Source organism: Rhamphochromis sp. 'chilingali' (genome assembly GCF_963969265.1).
Source record: "Rhamphochromis sp. 'chilingali' genome assembly, chromosome: 1".
Taxonomy (NCBI): domain Eukaryota; kingdom Metazoa; phylum Chordata; class Actinopteri; order Cichliformes; family Cichlidae; genus Rhamphochromis; species Rhamphochromis sp. 'chilingali'.
In genome coordinates this window covers 6,162,106-6,183,622 of record NC_137929.1, presented here as the reverse complement: position 1 = coordinate 6,183,622, position 21,517 = coordinate 6,162,106, and the positions used below count along the sequence as shown (strand labels likewise).

The window sequence follows — 21,517 nt, the reverse complement described above, 5'->3', positions numbered from 1 at the left end:
CTGCTTCCTCAGACACGTTCTGGAGGAAAGCAGAGACGCATCGTGTCTTCCTTACTCTGCTCTTCACCTGCTTTTACAGGTCGGTACACGGTGCTCGCACCGAAAATGTTGTTTATTGTCACCATGGTTACCCACGTTAATGTGAATGGGAGAGTTAAGGCGGTCCGCCAAAGTTATTTATATGTAAACACGGGAGAAAACCAGAGGAGTGTCCCGCGCGACCGCACCGCGAGCCCGCTCGTTAGGTGGAGCGCTCGTGAAGCAGAGTCAGTGCGCTCCTATGCTCTGTGCAAACGTGTTGTAATGCTCCAATCAAATCAGTTCTGTGAGATGTGAATGTTAATAGTTCTGTTAAAGTGACTGAGTAGATTAGCTAGTGTAACACAAGCACTCTGAGCAACTCTGTGTAGCTAACAGAGGCATTCATGGGTTGATTAAACAAGCTGTGTTTCATGATGCACTAAATAGTGATTTTGCCAGTAAATTACTGGAGGGAACAAATGTAATGTATTTACCAATGCTGTTATTGAATAGAACTGTTTAGCCAGTAAGACACTGCAGAAGACAATGTGATGTGTTTATTGATATGATAAAAGGATGTAGCTGTTATGGAAAGAAGTGTGAACTTGAGAAACTGAACCAGTTAAAAAGAGTATATTTCACTGATGTTGTGAAATAAGTAAATGTAATTGATGTGAATGAGGAACCAGCTGAACAGTATATTGAAAGCTCATGTTTAGTGTTTTATAGCATTTATTTGTGTGAAATAAATCAGACTCAGACACGTTCTGGAGGAAAGCAGAGACGCATCGTGTCTTCCTTACTCTGCTCTTCACCTGCTTTTACAGGTAACATATTTGTCATCGAGGTCTTCATCCTTGGGACCCGTAACATAGTAACTTCTTCATTGTTATACTTCTATAGTTTTCCCATTTTGTGAGCTGTGGATGTGGAAAGTGTCTCAGTGACACATCCACATGAAAACGGCGTTACCTTCGTTCATTTGCACGTCAAATGAACGAGCTGTTTGGACTTTAACGTCACAGCTGATGCTTCGATACTCGAACTCAAGAGTTCAGCTTCCACTCAGAGGTACAAGTACACACAGCAAAGATAAACGTGTACACAAGGTTGAACCCACAAGTGCACAGCTCCAACCAGAGATGGGCAGTAATCCGATTACTTTTTTCAAGAAACGAGTAAAGTGAGGGATTACTATTGCAAAAAAGGTAATTAGATTACTGTTACTTTCCCGTAAGCACGCTGCGTTACTGCGTTACTAAAACCGCAGCTGTGTGCAGATGAACAATGGATAATCTATTGAGTGTGGAGAGAGTGTGAGCGTGCAGCGTTTAAAGCGTGGAAGCACTGACCTTACTTTGAGTTTGACTCTGTAAAAAGTGACAAAAACATTAGCATCCGCTGTTCACTGCGTGGGAAGACAACATGCTCACTCACTATGTGTTAATGGGCATGCTTATTTATAACTTTGATAAAATGTCATAAAAATAATTCCATGCCAGCTCACCATTGGTGATCAGGTAGTTTCTGTTCCAGTTACAGTCCCATAAATCATGAAGCTTGCTGCCAGAAAAGCTTCAAATCTCCTTTGAAAGCTGTTTGTGGTCTTGATTGTGGGAGCTTCAGTTGTCTGACTCCAGCTGCCACACAGTGCTCACTGATATCATTTGCAAAAACCCCAGTGTGACAATATTTATCAGTGAAGCAGAAATCAGGAAGTGACGACTTTACTTTGAACATTTTCTCAGGCTAAGCTGTGCTTTCTACCACAGTTGGGAATTTCCTGGTTTACAACAAATTATTGTGTCAACACCGCATAAGATTTCAAACTACAGGAAAATCACTGGAGTTATAAGAGGCAGACAACGACACACACACCACATGCATGCTGTTGCTATTTATTGTGGATTAACCTGTCAAGGGCAAGAACAAAATAATTCTGCCTCAAATACAGGAAATCATAGCTTTCCTGTATTTCCTCCATTGTTGGCATGCTGGTTAGTGCTGTTGCTCCACAGTAAGAAGGTCCTGGGCTAAATTATCCATGAATGTAAACGGCTGTGTGTTTCTATCTGATAGACTGGTGAGCTGTCCAGGGTGTACCCTGCCTGGTAACCTATCACTTCAGGGTTATTTCCCAGCCCTGCTGCAACCAGGATAGAGATAGGAGGATGGTAGTTGTTGTAGACCCATTCAATTTCAATTGAAGGATTAAAATGTTCCAGGAGCTCAACTTACTCCATCTGAACATGTTTCAATCGTGTTTTATGAACACAACATGCAGCTTTACTGAATATGAAAAGGTTGTGTTGATTTAACTCAGTTGTTTAAGTTTCTGCCAAAGCTAAACCTTTGTGTGCAACCAGTGTCCACTATTGAATCAAGTCAATCCAACATGTTTTTGTCAGTGCAAAAGGAGTTACGGTGCCTGTATTCCTGCACAATATTGTCCCGGGAGGGAGGAAAACTTTCTGGTGAAGTTTTGGTTGATTTTTGGGTTTTGCTTGACACTAGGTTGATTTTATCAGTGAGGTTTGGATTGTTTTCTTTCTCTAAGAGAGAGAAAGATGGTTTTATGCTTGGACATGTTTGCAATGGGCCCCAGTATTTGTTACTTTATTAGTATTTTATTGGTTGCGTTTGTTTGTGCTTTTGTTACAGTGCACTGAGATAAGAACATCTGAGAGGTGTGATCCACCACTGGTGATATTTTGGTATTTTGTGAGTTCCCAATTTAACAAATCAGCTCTTTAATCCAGACCTGAGAGGTTGAACTTTAAAGCGCTATAAAATATTCTTACTGGAAACAGTGGCAAAGTGTTTTTCTCCATGATTATAATGAGCTTGGGAAAAATTCACTTATATGTGACATTGATCACATGAGAAGTCCTGAGCCTAAAAGGATTGCAGCGAGTCAATCCAGTCCAAAAACAAGGAGCTGTTTTCCTTTAAAATGATGACGTCATCTTGCTGGTGATGGAGGCTCGAATAGGCTGCGCATGAGACTCCATTATCAGCAATATCTGGTATGAATGTGTGTGGATGTATGCATGTGACTGGACTGTGATGGACTGACGACTAAAAGTTTAACTGACTTGACACTGAGACAAAAACGGTGCCGACTTTAGGATTAGTGAATGTCCACAACAATTCACCCAGCCTGTAGAAGAAGGGTGGAGGTTTTGTCTTGCTTTGTTGTTGCAGGAGCAGAAGGATGACAGAGACTAAAGGGGGAGGCTGTAGCTTCACATGAGTGTGAGCTGCAGACTGAACCCTTTGGTTGCTAATGTTGAGTCACTGATGTTTGCATTAAGAAAATTGTGTTTTATTAGCTGTGTTTTAATTAAGGTATCACATTATATTGTTGGGAATGTTAAATGCTAAAGTGAAGAAAAGCTTTGATTTCACTCATGACTGAACATGTTATTATTAACCATAGCAGGCCACTGTAAAGAGTCAATTAACTGTTATAGAGGAAAAAAAGGCCAAAAACTCTGTGAATACCTATGAATAACAGGCAATGATAGACTTGTCACATTCAAAATAGAGATATGTAATAACAAACACGGGTCCGTGTCATTTAGGTTCTCCATTGAAATAGTCAGTCATTTAGAAAAGTAGAATATATATATATATGTCTCAACGCTGTTTCTCAATAATATTAAAAACCTAAAAACTATTGTTGTGGAAGATAGAAGTCACTGTGACAGCCCTCTGACTGTGGAGGATGTTTGTAATCCTATTTCTGCACTTAAGGCCAACAAATCTCCCGGCACAGATGGTTTAACTGCAGAGTTTTATGAATCATTTTCTAATCTCCTGGCTCCGTTCTTACTGCAGCTTTTCATAGGAAGTGTAGAGAATAACATCCTCCCTCCTACTCTTACTCAGGGTCTCATAACACTTATTCCAAAGCCAAACAAAGACTTACTTCTTATTGATAATTGGAGACCCATCTGTCTGCTCAATGATGACTATGAGATTATGGCTTTAGTACTTGCTAACAGAATGAAAGAGTTCTTGGACACAATTATGGATGAGACACAATCAGGCTTTATGAGAAACAGACACCTTTCTAAGAACATGAGACTGGTTTTAGATCTACTTGATTACTCTGATTTGGTATCTGACTATAGCTTCATTCTCTTCCTGGATTTTTAAAAGGCTTTTGATACAATTGAACATCAATTTATTTTCCACTCTTTGGAAAAATTTGGCATTTTTCTGTAAAGCTATCAAAACCTTGTACACGAATGGCAATAGCTCAATTAAAATGATTAAGACTCCACCCCGAGATTTGACCTGTTATACAAGGAATCAGCACAGCTGATAAGGAGCTCATCATCAGCCAGCTAGCTGATGACACCACACTCTTCTTGAAGAATGCAAATCAAATCCGTCCAGCCCTTAGTGTTATTAGTGATTTCTCTGAGGCATGTTAATACTTTTAGCTATTTTATATCCATAAATCAATGGCGTGTCCAGCGGGGTGGCCTGGGTGGGCACAGGCCACCCCCCCAACCAGACTGGCCACCCCAGGTGCCACCCCAAAGGTAAAACAATAAAATTCAATCAAATATCAAATGTACGATTATGTTTTCACGGTGAAGCTCAGATATCCGAGTGTAAGTGAATGCAGCATCGGCTTCTGCGCTATGCGCATCACGTTAGCAAAGGTAGGCGAGCCAAGCACGAAGGACAACACTGCAGGAAACAATTTTTCGGTGAAAGAAAATGAGGACAGAATAAATGTCCCGGTAAGTAATATTAAGTTTGTTGAGTTTAGTAAACTTCAGTGAAATTAGAATCCCAAGGAAAAAAATAACACTTAAAGAATTTTTGCAGCCGTCGAATATTTCAGACAGTATGCTACTGAGGGCAGCTAACATAAGAGTTATGAGTTATAAGATGCAGGTCGATGTGTAAAAATAACTCAGTTGTTTGGTGGTGGCTATGGCAGGGCTTCCACAGAGGCCAGCAGGTGGATGAGGGAAGGGGAGGCAGGAGGAGAGACCCGAGGCGGCCACCAGTCCGAGTGTCAGGTGAACTGAACTTCAGGTAAGAAGTTATGACCTGCAGTCTATCTGGGTCAGATATAAACTAAGTTTAGGTGGAGTTTATTTTCGTTGTGCTGACTTTTTACCCTCAGTTGCAATAACTCGTACTGCGTTCTAGCCAGCTTGATGGAGTTTTTATACAGCTGGGTGGGTGCTATGATGTTACTGATAGTGAACTTTATTTTATTCATGCCAACGGCTCCTTAAAAAAATGGAATGGTCCCTCATTCAGAGAAAATATTACACGTTTCGTATTGAGCTGAGAAGAGACGCAGTTTGTCCCGGACTTTAGCTAGAATGGAAAAAGACACAAAGCTGGATTTATTCTGTCTTTACGCTGCACAGCTGCCTCTTCTTCTCTCATTCTCTCACCCTCTCTCTCCTGCTGCTACTTCAATCATGAAACTGATCAATGATCAGCTGATCGGCTTTTCTCTCTCATTTATTTATCGCCCACTTTGCTGGTCATGATGTCGGTTTGTGTATATGTGGTGAGAGGGAAACATGAAGATGAAACCAGGAGATGTCCTTACTGAACCATCAGAGCTGAACAGGTGATGGAGAAACAGGTTTACCTTTTAGGTCACATGAATGAGTTGAAGGGAAGTTATGAACTGTTTCTGAGAGACAAACAACACCAGGATCCTTTTCTATGTAGCTGACAGCTGGTAACTGTGCAGGGGTGGATCTAGCAAATTTTTGCCAGGGGGCAGGTAGGGCATTAACAGGGAAAGGGGGCACAAAGAAATACTTTTCTTTCTTATTCTCATTTAAAATATCTAGCTTTTATTAAATAATTATCTAAATCTTACAACCAAAGTTTTTATCTGACGTAAAATGTATAGAAATCATACATATACCAACAAAACTATACATCACTGTCACAACAGGGTTTGTTTTCATTCAAAGGCTTTATGGCTTTAATACCTGGTGGGCCGGACTCTAGTCAAAATGCCCGATTTTCTGTACCGGTCCAGCCCTGCAGGTTAATACTGGCAGTGTCACCATGCCAGCTGACTGTATTTCATCATCAGCCAGTGCTGTTCTTTATCAATATTACCAAAGTTTACCATAAGGAAGCAAAGAAAGTATTTACTTGCTTTCAGGTTTTATTCAAATATTAGTCTTTTCAGTTGTTTCCCCACTTTTTCCCTGTTTCAAAATCAAACACCAGTTTGTGAGAAGATTATCTTCTTTTTTTAACAGGCAGATAAAGTTTTGCATTGGCATTGGCTAATTTGTCAATTGTTTGCTACAAATGTTCGTATTTTAATATTAAAAAATGTTTTTGCCCAAAACATATGTGCACTATATGTCAGTAAAAACACTATGCAAATATTGCTGTCCTTGAATGCTGAGTAAACACTGACAAAGCACTGATTGTATCTCTTGTACTTTATCAACGCAGTATCTAAAAACTTTGCACCGGAGTGGTTAAAATCTCATTCTAATAAGAGTTAAAAGCGCATTCGGTTATTAGGTTTACAGGATTATTGAATTATGGTTAATGGTTGGTAGAATTTTTTTTTAAACATTATCTGCCAATTACATCTGCCACCCTTCTCCAAATCTGTGCCCCTACCTGGCCCCCCCAACAAAAATTTTCTAGACACGCCACTGCCATGAATGTAAGTTTATTAATAAAACACCATATTTCTGCCGTTTTATAAGGATATGAATTGTACATACAATCAATTTCAGACTCAACCAACAAAAAGCCTCTCAGAACAATATTTATATTGTAACAGTTGCTATTGTAATGCAGTGTATCACCACATGGCGGCGTCTCCTGTCTCACGACTGGTGTCACCCCCTTTTTGTTCTTCTTCGCACTCCTCCTGTAATGGATGCTCCCGTGTGTACGCGGACTAGTGTGCTCTTTAGTAATGTGTGGTAGAGGTAGCACTTTTATTTTTGATATTGTAAATAAATGAGTACTTTTTGGAAAGTCAGAAGCTGTTGCTCATTCGCTATCCACCTGCACACCTCCGCGGCTGGCTTCATCTCCACTGCACGTTACAACTGGCGCCCGAACTTTTTCCCCTTGGACTTCAGACGATTTTTGCATCCCGCCGAGTAGAGCTGGGCGATATATCGAGTTTTTAAAACATATCGATATATTTTTATACGAGATATAAGATGTGACAATATCCTTTATATCGATATAGTCTATGTTACGTTATAACTATAGTTGTGGAGCCGCAAGTTTGCCTCTCTTTCGTCCACTTTTGTCTCTACGCAACGTTACTCCGCCTCGCCTTCACTGAAGACAACTCCCCCTCCTCCCCCATTGCTTCACGTGCAGGCAGCGACAAGATGGACACGGCAAATCTCCGTTAACGAGTTACTGCGCATCGACCAGTGAGTGGGGCTGGACGGCGTCAACGTGTTAACGAGCTAACCATGCTAACGAGCTAACCGCGCTAACCCTAAAATCCTTGCATTTTCTCAAAAGTTGACAGCGCACCTTATGTATGAATTCTGGTTGTGTTTGATGGCCGTGAACCGATTTTATGTGGTACACAGCGCTCAGCAATCTGTCAAAAATGTTTTATTACGACTTTGGTAAACTACGGTGCTGCACCGCTTGATAGTTTGTCGGCGCATTACGGCTACCGAGGAGCCTTCGCGGAGTGATACGTACTGTGCTTCAACGTAATATTACCCTACTGTGTATAAGGACCATAAATGGCACCTGTTCAGAGACGTGGTTACGAAGAGGATTTCAAACTCAATGCTGTCAGTCACAGAGTAGAAGTTGGGAACAGAGCAGCTGTGAAATCTGTCTTTGTTACTATGCTCAGCGTCTTTTAGTTTACATTTTGACTGCACAATTGTGAGCTTTTTGTTATGCACAAAAACAACATTGTTTTCTTTTATTTATGGAGCATTATTATTTAATAAATGCTCATAATTTATTTTTGAGTAAATTTTATGTACATCTGCTCTATGTTAATAAAAGTGCCTGTGTGACATCTGGGACACAGCTTTGACTAAGAACTCTCATTTTGTTCTTACTTTATGGCTTTTAAAAAAAAATATCGAGATATGAATTTTGGGTCATATCGCCCAGCCCTACCGCCGAGGATTCTTCTCTTCTAGCACGTGAACTGTCTCGGAAATCCCCCCAGTTTTGCGGACGCTCAGACGTTTTCTCCAGCCATGGCCGCAGCCTCAGCTCAGGTGGGACCCGACTAATTTCTGGATACCGTGGTGTGCCGCTGCTCCGCTTAGGAGAAAGAAAAAGAGAGAAGCTGACTCCGCGACGCGAATGGACTCCGTGGATTTGTTATTTGTTGTTGGTTTCGTCTTCTAAGGATTAATTCTTCTGTGGAGAGACTGGACATGAACATTTCTGCTGGCTTTTCATTCCCCTTTCCCTCTGCTGAGACTGACTGTAGCACATGTAAGTGATAGCTTGGCCGACTACAACCGTTGGTGCTGGTCTTCGGCTCAGTATAACGAAACGACTTAAAACTAATCTTGCATTGAGCTCTAGTGTTGCAGACATGCTATTGTAATAACATGGTTCTGATCACTCCAGTCTAATTTCAGTTGTTGGGCGAAATTTTATATGTGGTTTTTCTAAATTTAATCTTGAACGCATTTTTGCAGTTTTGTCTTTCTAGTCTGACCTAACTGACTCTTTTACTGCTATATCAATAACTGCGCTGTGCCCTGGAGCGGCTTAATTTTTTTGAAATCGCAATGGCACACTGCCCAGACGACTCTGACTCAGACATGGAACTTACCTCGTTACCTATGATAGGTTTGTAGCTTGAACCCATCCGCTGGAACGTTGGAGACAATATAATTACACTGCAAAGCAAGACACAAGTAGGCAAGCTTCTTCATGTTTCTCGTGCACGGGAGAAAACCGGACAAAGCGCCGTCCCTTCGCTTAACCCCAGTTGCTCTCGTCCGTTCTCCCGTACCACTGTTCTTTTATTGAGGTTACATGAATATGCATAAGTTCATTAACATATGACGTCTACATACAAACAAAGAGTACCTTGCCTGTGTATGTGGGTGTGTGTGTGTATGTGGGTGTGTGATTTGTGTGTGTGTGAGAGATCTGTGTGGGGTCAAGATGTGACCCTGTGTAGACTCTGGTGCTAGCTGGTGCCAGGACGTCTGGGTCCATCTAACAAAAGGCTCTTATACTTAAACAGATATACGTGTGCTTGCTATACCATAAATCAAAGATAAACTCTCCTAGGGAGTGTGATCCATGCCAGGACACTGTGCAGAGGAATGTATGCACCCCCCTCTACACAGAGTTAATACAGACCTCTTTTAGGATGAGACATCCTTTCAATCTACCAATGATTATATACTTCTAAGCATATATGAGTAAATGTTTCTAAGCATAAATGACAATCAACAATACAAAATCTAACATTCCCCCCTTATTGACGTTTATGCTTGAAAAGTCCCCAGTTACGAATACCTCATGTCTGACAGGTTCAATGCAAACATTGTTATATTCAGCATATGTCAAATCACCCTAAATTACTGAAAAAATACACAGTTTAACAAATGTATTAGCGGTTATCCCTAGGGATGGGTACCGGTGTCCGGTGCCATGATGGCACCGGTTCTGACATAAACGGTAGTAACCAGACCGAAAAGCAGCGCACATTTCGGTGCTTTATTTCGGTGCTTTTTTTTTCCTGAGCTGTGATACACTTCTAGCCAATCATTTTACGTTTCCGAGGATAGTAGGCGGGTCCAGGTACGTACGTTCTTTTATGCAGAGCTACAGATTAAAAATGCCCAAGGCAAAGCGGTCAAAAGTCTGGCTGTACTTCACAGCAAAATATGCAAACTCAGCAGCAACAAGTGCTTTAAGCTGATACTGTGATACTGTCAAAGGAAGTAACACCTCGAATCCGATGAAACACCTGGCGACGCATAGCGTTTTTTTTTTTAAAAGCCGAGAAATGCGCCGTATTGGATGGCAGCAGCAGCCGTTCTTCTCTGCGTGAGTAGCTTAATGTTGTTCGTGTGTAATTTACATTGAGTAGGCTAACCACGTTATTACATTAATGCATGTAAGGTGAACTAGCAAACATCATCATAGCTACATGCGGCTGTCTTCTTGTTTGATGGCAGATGCTCCCTTCACCCTGGCCAAAAAAGCTAAAACGACCAAAGAAAAAGTGGAAAACAGCTAAATATGAGAGGTTTTTGGACAAAGTTTGTATTTTTTCCATTGTTTAAGCACTGCTTCCAGCTAAGAGTGATACCATATATGCCCCATAGCTGCAGAAAAGGCTAACATTGTTATCTTTTTACAAAAAACCAGCTGAATATGAGAGGTTTTTGGACCAATTTTGTGTTCTCCATTCTTTAAGCACCGGTTCGAGCACCGTTTGAGCACCGGCACCGTTTCAAAAGTACCGATTTGGCACCGGTATTGGATAAAACCTAAACGATACCCATCCCTAGTTATCCCATTCAGTGATCTCATCTCATGGCAAACTGCATCCTACAAGCAAACAAAGAAATTGTTAATTTAATAGTGAAAATAAGAAAGTAACATTTTCAAAACCATCTCAGCTTGGTGGTGTTTTCTCTGGGTGTGCAAATCACATGTCTCTCTGCAGAGTGGTTTGAGTTCTGCAGGGCGTCATGAATGTCTCTTCCAGTTGTTTCCATCACTGTCCATAGGACCAGAGTCCGAATGTATGTAGAATAAACATTCAAACATACTAGTTAGTTTTGTTGTTTGTCAACATGGGTCTCAGCTATTTCCAAAGCTGCAGACCTCTCAGCACTCTAGTTTTATGGCCTCTACCAACCCCCATCACCTCATTCAAGCCTTCGTCCTGTGAGGGGGATATTTATGACTCCTTCATTGTCCACGCTCTGCAGAGAAACACCTCTGTGGAAAGGGTGCAGGGTTCCGTTATCTTACTGCTGTTGTGATCCCAGCAGTCTTCAGGGTATCATCGTATTCACAGTACAGTGGCACAGCATTAGGTGATGTTCATAGGAAACTGCTGTCATCACCACCATAGCTTCTGGTTCCTGTGCTTTTCACAGAATCATGATGTCATCCTCGAACTCCTTCTGCGCTGTCGATGGAGCCTGGCACGCTCCCGTCATCCCTCGAGTTTTCCTGTCCCAACGCTGCTGAAGATGATCTCTGATCCTCTTGAAGTCTCTCTCCTGGCCTCAGCTCCCATCCTGTGGACGATCCTCTCAGGCACTCCTTCTCGTCATGGATAGTCCTGATTTTGGGCCTGCTGGATCTGTCTCAAAACACTCAGCTTCTCTGCCTTCCTCCTGGTTCAGCTGATTCAGCTGTCACGCCTGGCACTTGGTTGCCCTAGAGTTGATCAGAGGCTGGAGGTTGAAGTGCGAGCTTACCCTACGGGGGCTCAATCAGCACTCCCCCCTCACCACCGAAACAACCAAGTGTGAGATTTCTCTATTGTGCTGTCTTGAGGGTGCTGGGGTTTCCTGGGACCTCGACCTCTTTGCAGTGGCTCTGATAAATCCAGGAGGGTCTCTCCGCTATTTTGCAGGCAGTTTCATGGTCCTTGCTGTGGCTCCAAGGTCTGATCTCATGCTGGGCCCCAAACAGCTTGACCTTTGTCCTCAACCACTGCCTGGGCTATGCCTGGAATGTTTCTCGCTTCTCACTGCTGCACCTGTATTTCAGAAAGACTTCTATTTGGAGAGCATGTCAACAATCATCAAACCACATTCTTTAGTTCAGTGAACTTCACTAATAGGCCATCAAAGCCTCATCTGAACATGGGTGCACCACTTGCATAGATTTAATACTTGTAAATAAACAGCTAATCACACAAATCACTGCAACAATAATAGTAAACATTGTTTAATGTTAATTCTGGACCCCACTTCTTGACGCATGGACAACCATGCGTCAACTCACCAAACCAGGATCCCTGTCTTAAAAACTGGCTCCACCAGGAGCCTGCATACAATAAAATCAACTTCACTCTTATAAACAATATATCAGAAGAGTAATAAGCATTCAACATCAGCAAGACAAGTGTCATGTGCAGGTTTTCTCAAATCGGGAAACTACAATTATTTCCCTAATTTGCCTCAGACATGGATCATCCCATGTGCTCAGTTAACATTAATGTAATCAGTGACTTCTCTTAAGCAAATTCACTCCACTCATATATCCCTATGGGCTCAAAGTGGCCAGCTAAGAGCCCATATTCAACTTTCCCAGAAACACAGTAACCTCATATTTGTTTTACTCATGTCACTTGTCCGCTTCTGCCGAATCCTCCACAGCATTCTCAAAGAAACAAACATTAGCAATACACATTGACTGTGGTCAGACGGAGGTCAGACACAGGTCAACAGGTTCCAGAGGTACCATAAAAACACCATAAAGGTAGCCAACCCTAGCTGTGGAAAGAATGACAGTCACATATAAACCCAGAAATCCTGTAGTAGGAAAACATTAACTAATCCTCTTATAAATCACATGATCAAACACATGATTAATCATCTGCTGTAAAAAGAAATGTAAATGTTAGCGCTGCGCAGGTGTGTACACTTTCTCACAGTAATGTCTGTGAGCAACACAAGTTAGTGAATGACACACACATAGTAAATTCACAGACAGAAAAAATGGCATTTAAAAGATTAAATCGTCATGCAACTGCGAATGTTGCTGTCATCTTTCTGCTCCTGTAACAAAAAAAACACATAAATTCATCCACCTTTTTGTCCTGTCTAGGTGGAGGTTAACCTTGAGTCGTGGTCATGTCCTGTCAGCTTTTACCAGTCAGTCAGTTTGTTCTTTATTTCCATTCATTCATTCATTCTTTGCTGATAGTGGAACCTGTCGTCGCATTTAGTTTCCACTTCCAGCAAAATGACGTCATTTCAAAAAGAAAAAGAACTTCTAGATCGGATTACCTTGCTGAATCCGGTTTAGGCTGGGACATTCATTTAATAATTGGCCCAAATAAGTGGCTTTCTCCTGAGCCCATTTTAATGTGGAGAAACCTCACTTGTAACGGCGTTCTCGACAGGTCGTATAGCACTTTTAATTTCTGACGTGCAGATCTGCTTAAAGAAAAGAAATAGACAAACAAAATCAGTGCCTGTTCAAAAGATAAAATAAAAAATAACAGATTATCAAACAAAACTTTCAGTGCACTGTGAAAGTATCAAAATAAAAAGGCCTTGTTAAGTCATGACACAAACTCCTCATCTCAGGAGGGTAAATCATACCATTAGCATGGTTCATCATACCATCATACTAATCGGCAGGCTCGACTTCACAACAGAAGAAAAATCATCAGCTAGATTCACTCCAAGCCAACCATCAGCTGCACAACACACAACATAACCCTAATGTCTTATTAGCTATGAGTTTAATCACCAGGTCTGTGCTCTTCACTCATTTAGGCCACAGATCTATTGTATTCAATTTTCCTTTTCCCTTCATCATAAAACATGTGACATGCTGTCATGCACTTCATAAAAGAAGTTTGTTCTGACGTATTCAGAGTTGTGTATCTAGATACAGAATTCACTCGCACATCAAAGCAGGAAACTCAGTGTTTTAGAGTCTCCACTCAACACAACAACTCCAACACATCTCATTCACTCGTGCTAGAATTCAGTCACCTTTCATTAATCTAAAACCGATCAACTAATTTGCATATCAGCTATTAACCCACTAAGTTGACAGGACGACAGAAAAGCATGTTCAAAATAGTATCACAAAAGACAATTCCCCTCATACAGTAAATCACTTGCTGCATCAATCAAGCAGGAAGCTTCTCCCAATTTACCATTTTAACACTAAATTTATTGTCTGATCACTGGTTAGTCAAACCAGGATCTTTTTTTTTCCCACAAAGGTTAAATTGTTGTCCTGCAACCTAGAGAGTCAAAATTTTTTTTTTTTTTTTTTAAGGATAAATTCAGTATTTGATAACAAGTGTCTGCTAAATTGACACTATTTTACACTGATGAATGATAACAAGCTAATTTTCATTGCATGGGTGTTTGTGTTATTAGGCAGGTCTAATGCATGTCTGTGGAGCTGCATATCCAGCAGAGCATGTTCTTAAAAGCTGCCTTCCTACACACTTCTCTGCTATTATTTAATCATTTCTTAACTAATGTGCTATGAGTCTTCATGAGTCATTTTGTGTTTGGAATTGTTAGTAGGGTTAATTCATGTTCTGCTTGTTTGTGTGATTTTGTATGTTTCTATTTGTTTCAGACTCCTTCACAATTTTCCCACTTAAGCAGTCAGTTTTCTTTTCCCCAGGTTTGCTAACCCAAATTTTGATTTCCCACATTTAATAACAGCATTCCTCTGTGTTTCCACTTACTCTCACTCTGTTGTCATCTCACTCTTTCAACAGTCCACAGCCGGCAGTTCTCCTTCAGCTTTGTCCTGTGTTCCACTGTCTCTTCTTGCCATTTTACTCCACAGGTGGCAAATGTCAAACTCCAACAGTCTCCTCAGTTCTCCTCAAAAGTTTTCTTCACATGCATAGTGAAGTTGCAGCTTGTTGGAAACACAGTGCCATTCATCCGATCAGTCAGGATGATGGGTTTGCTCTTCTTCTCTGGTGATGTTTGTCCACATTGCTGCTGCTCGCTGGGACTTTTTGTTCAGGACTTTGCTGCTGTCTCTTTATCTGCCATGTTATTGCTCTTTGGAGCTGCATTCCTTGTCTTCAGGGAGGTGTGAGCTTGCTTGTGAGGTTGAGAAACACATGGTGCTGTAAATAAGTCAGCCAGAAACTTGGCCTGAACGTTTCCAATGATGTTAAACTATAACTTTCTTCCGACCGCTGCATGTGGAAAATTGATTCAGGTCTGCTTTTCACCTGAAAGTGACAAACTAAGACATGTTCATTATTATCATCACTGCTTAATCAACACATCTCTCTCTCTCTCTGTGTTTGTGTGAACAATCCTTTCTTAAAAGCAGAAAATGACATTGTAGTTGTTTTTCGGCTGATCAACACGAAACCTTTTTCCTATGATTATTTTTTTTCGTCTACAATGTAATTTGTCTCTTTTTCACTCTTTTTTTTTTCCCTTTACAATAGCTTGTGATCCGCAAAATCACCGCTCTCACTCACAATCAGAGGCAATTACTTTTGCACAGTGCACAAAAACACTGTGATGTCAGACACATTCACACTCACTTTGTCATCTGCATAAATAAATCATATGGCTGGAGATATGTGCCATGATGATCCATAGGCATGATCACATGTTTATTTAATTATTTTCAACCCAACAAAACAAATAAACAAAAACATGATGCTGATGCTATGAACACTCCACACACAAGAGTCAAGATGCAGGAAAACTGCTCATGGAAACGCTGCACACTCCAGTTATCATATGTCTGTGAAGGTTCTCAGTCATCCAGGTCATCGTAGTCAAAGGAGCTTGCAAAGAAAAGCGTCTGGACTTCTTTAAGTTGCTTGAAGACGTTTCACCTCTCATCCGAGAAGCTTCTTCAGTTCTAAGGTCAAATGGTGGAGAGTCCCAGATATAAACCTAGTGGGAGTGACCCCCACAGAGGGACAAAAGGACCCCCTGATGATCCTCTAATCACCTGAGCCAAGGTGTGAAACTGGGTGTGGGTCCCAATCAGCCAGAGTTTCGGGTGTGTTAACACACACCCAGGAGTTGTTTGCTCAAACACTCTAAGAAATATCTGTGCTGTTAACACAGTTTCATGCTTCAAGAGACACTCTTTAAAGCCTCGTGCTTTGGCACAAACAGCTGGCTTTTCTTTTTCCCTCTTTTCAATGGCTTCCATCGTCAGCACTACATCAACGAAGAGGCCATCATCTGGTTTTCCAAAATGTCCAAAGATTTTCTGGAGGGCATCATGCTTGGCCCACCACCATGTCTCACCTATTGGACTGAGGCGTCTGTGTCTTGTGTTTTCGGTTTGTTTCTCCCACAGATTAACCCTGTGATAGGACTCCTTGATGAACACAGCTATGTCATTAAGTAAATTAAAGAGTGATCCACTTTCAATGACACTTTGTGTTATTATTTATTACTAGAGCTACACTAATAAAGCAAAGAGGAGGGGGAAGTAATAAATATGAAATAATGTATTTATGATGATTCCATTTGTTTCACTATCCACTCTGTGCAGGGCAAAGCTTATTACATGTTTAAACTGTAGAGATACAATCATTTTACTGCTGTAACATCCAAATGTTGTCTTATTTAAAATATAAATCTAATATAATCTGCTTCTTAATGTATGTTCTTTAAAATACAGCGTGTGTTTTTAATATATTATAATTATAATAATGCATAATTATGTGGACATGCATATTAGATCGTTTTTAGTGAAATATAATCCCTCCAGAAAGGCAGGAAAAGCCCGGAAACTTACTTTAAAACTAAATATGTTCCCTAAAACGGTGACAGAGCTACAGACCCATGACAGCCTTACAGAGGTAGCCAGCAGCTGTGACCAGCACTACCTGTGCAGTTAATAAAAGAACAGGTAATGTTTGTCGCGCTGTTGCACACACAGCACACTCGTTTGTTTCAGTTCGTCAGTTGCAACAAGACAGCTTACCAACGTGTATGTAATAAGCTAATACTCCTGGGTGCTACACACTACAGTGAGCGCTGTACACCTACTTACTGGTTTTGTCGCATCAGTCTGTGTCTCTGAGTTAACTTGTGTTTCTCCTACAGCTCCGGATTGCTAAAAATGCGCGTGCTCTTTGTGAGCTCGTTCCCGGCTCGTAACCAGCACGTTCTGCCGTCAAGGGCGACCATTGGTTAAATGTGATCATGTGACTGATGCAAGCCAGATCCTTTTATTTAGCAAAACTGTGATTAATAGTTAAATATTATTGTTGAGGGGCACAGACAGGACTCCGCACGCACACACACATTAAAAAAAAAATAATAATAATTTTTAAAAAAAAGTTGCCTCAACAAAAGGGCACCTTGGGCACCCATCAGGAAAGGGGCGGGTGCTCAAGCCCCTCTAGCCCCCCCCTCTGCACGTGCCTGCTGTTAGGTTAATTGTGCTGATCCTCGGGTTGGGGGATTTGTGTTTGTACTGCAGCGCAAAATTCAAACCAATGGAAGATGGACAACAAAAGTTCAAAGCCATCAGGTGCTCAGGTTAGAAAAAAGAGAAAAGATGCAGGTAAGCAGACGTGTGATTGGATAATGGCAGCTCATCCTGAACCAATCAGACTAAACTCCAAACAATACATTATGTTACAGATTTTAATATTAATTAGTCATTGTTACTTGTTGATTTGTCCTTTTCTCATTGTGTGACGAATTATGACGACTGTTTGGTAGCTGTTATTGTCTCTCTCTCTCTCTTCATGTGTGTTTCTCTGGTGAAACAATAGTTTTGTGTTAATGTTAGGGCTGCACGATTTTGCATAAAATGAGAATCACGATTTTTTGGCTTAGAATTGAGATCATGATTCTCTCATAACAATAAATAAACATAAAACAACAAATGTCTCACGTTTTGTTGTTGCAGCAAAATGTTGTCCTGCTTGAAATTCCGTCTCCACCGTTGCTCGACGCTGCGTGTACAGAGCAGGTAGTGCGACAATAGAAAAATAGTTGCGGGACGGCACTGTGTAGCGTTTGTCTAGGGTGTTGATCGTTTTCCTAAATCCCTCGTTTTGCACAGTGTTGATGGAGCCATATCTTTGGTCAGGTGATAAGTGATAGCCTCCGTAATGTCTTTGTGCCTGCGGGAGTTCGACGTGTATAGGGAAGCGCTGTATAAGGTTCCCGTTATTGATGTTTGGGTGGTTGACCGGGACGGATTTTCTCCTGTCACTTTCTCGTCATCCCTGACGTGATCTCCGTTGTTGTTTCCCTGCTAATTTTAGCATCACACGGCACAGCTTCTGTATCACGTGGTATAAGGCTCCGCCCTTGTCATTTGTTGAGCAGGAAGAGTGAGCGCTTGTTTTCATGCAGAGTACGTCCCGGATCAAAATGTGAAGTTTTACAAATCACCACTTCTTTAGTGAATATCATTTCAGTCTCAGACAATCTCGTTTCTCTTACAGAGGTTGAATGCACCTTCTGCGGATGGCGGTACCACACAGTGTGCGTGGACTTCCCCTGCACAGAAGGCAACTACAAATGCTGTGAATGCTAAATAAAGAGAAACAAATGATCCCTGTTGTCTTTGCTTGATGATTGGTTTGAGTCTTGACAATCCACATTGCTGGCGTTGCATCTTTCAATGGCAGCAATGGCAGGTATCAGTGCTCAAACCTTTTGTGTTTGTTTCCAACAAGTTGCCCACCTCGGGAAACAAAAATGTGTTCTTTTACTTGTCAGATGAACATATGAGACACTTTGACTCTTCAGTGCAGTGTGGAGCCTAACAAAGATCTGTTTTGTGTCCCAGCTGATCAGCAGGAGGAGGAGAGTCTGACGGAGCAGCAGAGGAACATTTTCAGCTACTTGGACTCAGCTCAGCCACTACAGAGGAAACGATGAGCTCAACACAGAAGGTGACAGACAGAGCAGGACCATATGACCAAAGATATTTATCACCATATACATTTGAACATTTGCCATAACGATGTAGCTGACGATAGAATTGACACCAGACAAAATACTTTACAGCTGCACAACTTTATTAAAAACCCATCAATGTATTTTCACTGAAACAAGCAGCTGTTGTTTATGTGCATTAAAGTTATATAAAAATGTAACAGTGCAAATGCAAATTCCTCGCTGACAGTTTAACCAAAAGGCGTTTCCAGTGGAAACTGGCCGACACATCCTGAGCATAACCATGTATAATATCCACTAAACTTCAGAAGAGGTTATACAGTCGTGGCCAAAAGGTTTGAGAATTGCATAAATATTGGAACCTGGAGAAGTTGCTGCTTAAGTTTTTATAATAGCATTTTGCCTGCACTCCAGAATGTTATGAGGAGTGATCAGATGAACTGCATCGTCCTTCTTTGCCATGAAAACGAACTTAATCCCCAAAAAGCCTTACCGCTGCATTTCATTGCTGTCATCAAAGGACCTGCTGAGACCATTTCAGTGATCGTCTTCTTAACTCAGGTGAGAATGTTGGCGAGCACGAGGCTGGAGATCATCATGGCTGTATCCCAATTCAGGTTCTGCAGCTTTAAAGTCCTCAAGGGCCGCGTACTCAAAGACCGCTAAGGCCGAAGTGCGAGGCTCGTAGGCTCGTGAAATGGGACGTCTAGCCTCCATCGCGCTGCCCAGGTTGCCTAGCAACCATGATACTAACAGCTGGAAACGTTTCATACAGCTTTGTTTGACAGAAATGAAGGAGAACATATTTAGTTCATTTGTTTCTACATGAGCTCTGTGTGATTTGATGAGTATCTGAGGCTGAGACCACAGGACTGTGAAACATGATTGTTGGGCTTCATTTCTGTGCTGAACAGTTGTTTAAGATTAGCTGTAAATAACAATTAGCTGATGTTGTTCATGAGACTAAAGTCATCTCACTGTGGTAATGTAAATATAATATGGCCAATATTATAGTTATTATATTAATCACTTCACTCACAGACAAGTATCTGTGACAGTGTGTATACAGATGTATCATATATAAGAGACAAATGTTGTTACTTCAGTATGTTGGCATTATTACATTTGGCTCAATGCTTACATATATGTGTAAAAAGCAAATGTAGGAGCTGTGATAACTGTGTCTGATAGAATGAAGAGTAGACTGATATATGAAATATTCCTTTATTGGGTGAGAAAATCAGACCATGTCATAACTGCTTTAAGTCACACAGAATAGATATCAGAGCCTTAAACAGGCTGACTTCTGCTAAATGGGTCAAACTGGGCAGAAAGTCTACAAACACATAACATCCTTATAGAATATGATGTAACACTATAGATCAACTTAGCTCAGAATATATAAAGCATATAAACAGTTACAGCAATATGATGCAACAAACACAGCAGCTACTGATCCAAAATACTCAAAGCTTCATAGAACTGAAACAAACATTTATTTTTAGGTCCATTCTGCTGCTGATACAGACTTTAGGTTTCTGAACATTAAACTTGTTGCTGCCTTTCATAGTGTGTAACTTGAAGGCCCTGAGTACTTTCTCCCACACTGAAAACACTGGGATGATCACATTATTTGAACATTACCTAATAAGACTGATTCAGCACAGACAGTTATGTTAAACTTTCCTAGCAGTCCTTCACAAACAGGGAACAGTCTATCTATTCTCTCCATCTGTCAGCTGCTGCTGGCTCTTCCTCCTCCTCTTCCTCACACACTGCTGAGTTTGTCCTGGTGGATCATCAGGGCTGCAAAGCCTCACAGATGATGTGCAGCAGTGGGTCCCTCAGTCTGTCCTCACTCTGGACACTTGCAGTCGTCACACATGGAAATCAAATGTGTGATAAGCTGCAGGATTCAAACACAAGTGTAACTTATAAACACATGTTCATACTTTTATTCTACAATCAGAGAGAAAGAAACAGAGAGAGAGTGCAGGACAGACAGACAGGTGACAGTCTCAGGTGTACACACTGCTACACAACAGCACCAGAGAAGCAGGATTTAGTGTTTGTGTTATTACGAGTGTAAACAAGAAGAGTTCCAGATGGTGCAGTGGACACATGTGTGACTGCTGTGATTAAAGCATCTTTCTTTCAGCTTAACGAGTGAACCGTCAGCTCGTTCAAACACACGTTAAAGTGCGTTTGGCTCGACACCAGCGAACAGAGGCAGCAATATAACACAGCTAACATTAACAGTGCAGTGAATCCTGCTTGTGCCGTGATGTTCAGGACTGCAAACCGAGCAGCATCAGCTTGTTGTGTTTGTGGATATATGACTGACTTTAATTATCCACAAAATCATCACATTCTCTGTCAGATTAAGGTCGACTATTGAACGGCGTATATTTTAAAGGCTTTAAAACCAAGTTAACGCTGAAAGTACAAACATCACTAATGTCACATAACTCTGCCGACAATGGCTATGAAATGCTCTTTGTGTATCACTTCTTCATTATGAAAGATGTCATTAATGCACTAGTAACACACACCACATTTATTCTGCTCAGCTGCAGTATCCAGATGAAATACATCATCATATTACAGTTTTCAACAAGCTGCAATTTAGTAAATGCTCGAGTTAAAAGTAACGTTTTGTAAAACTGTTACATTTAGAGCAACTTTTAAGTGGAATAAGTTGCCTTAAAAAATTAGAGAATTATTCAAAACTTCAATGAAGACTTAAAATAAAAAATAGTGTGTGTGTGTGTGTGTGTGTGTGTGTGTGTGTGTGTGTGTGTGTGTGTGTGTGTGTGTGTGTGTGTGTGTGTGTGTGTGAATTCTTTGAATCTTTGGGCTGAAGGAGGGACAATACTCGGTGTATCAATGCTCAATCAACAATCATTTATTTCCATACA

The 21,517-nt window shown here is 41.1% G+C and overlaps 2 protein-coding genes across 4 annotated transcripts in view; both read left to right on the top strand.

Moving 5' to 3' along the window:
- The window catches only part of LOC308398154 (uncharacterized protein), a 28,096-nt gene continuing 6,579 nt past the window's right edge, over positions 1-21,517 (top strand). Inside the window, exons 1-4 of one of the 3 annotated variants that reach the window (XM_080884614.1) lie at positions 2,958-5,079; positions 17,960-18,051; positions 18,143-18,208; positions 18,490-18,595. In XM_080884614.1, coding sequence (XP_080740740.1) covers positions 18,578-18,595 — 18 coding nt within the window. In that variant the 5' untranslated portion in view covers positions 2,958-5,079; positions 17,960-18,051; positions 18,143-18,208; positions 18,490-18,577. Of the gene's footprint in view, positions 80-2,957; positions 5,080-17,959; positions 18,052-18,142; positions 18,209-18,489; positions 18,596-21,517 lie in introns of those variants that run through there. The other 2 variants (XM_080884615.1, XM_080884616.1) reach the window with 2 other exon arrangements.
- LOC308399604 (uncharacterized protein) overlaps positions 785-21,517 on the top strand; it is a gene marked incomplete at its 3' end in the record, with an annotated part of 374,730 nt that continues 353,997 nt past the window's right edge. Inside the window, exon 1 of the mRNA XM_080886970.1 lies at positions 785-848. The remainder of the gene's footprint in view (positions 849-21,517) is intronic.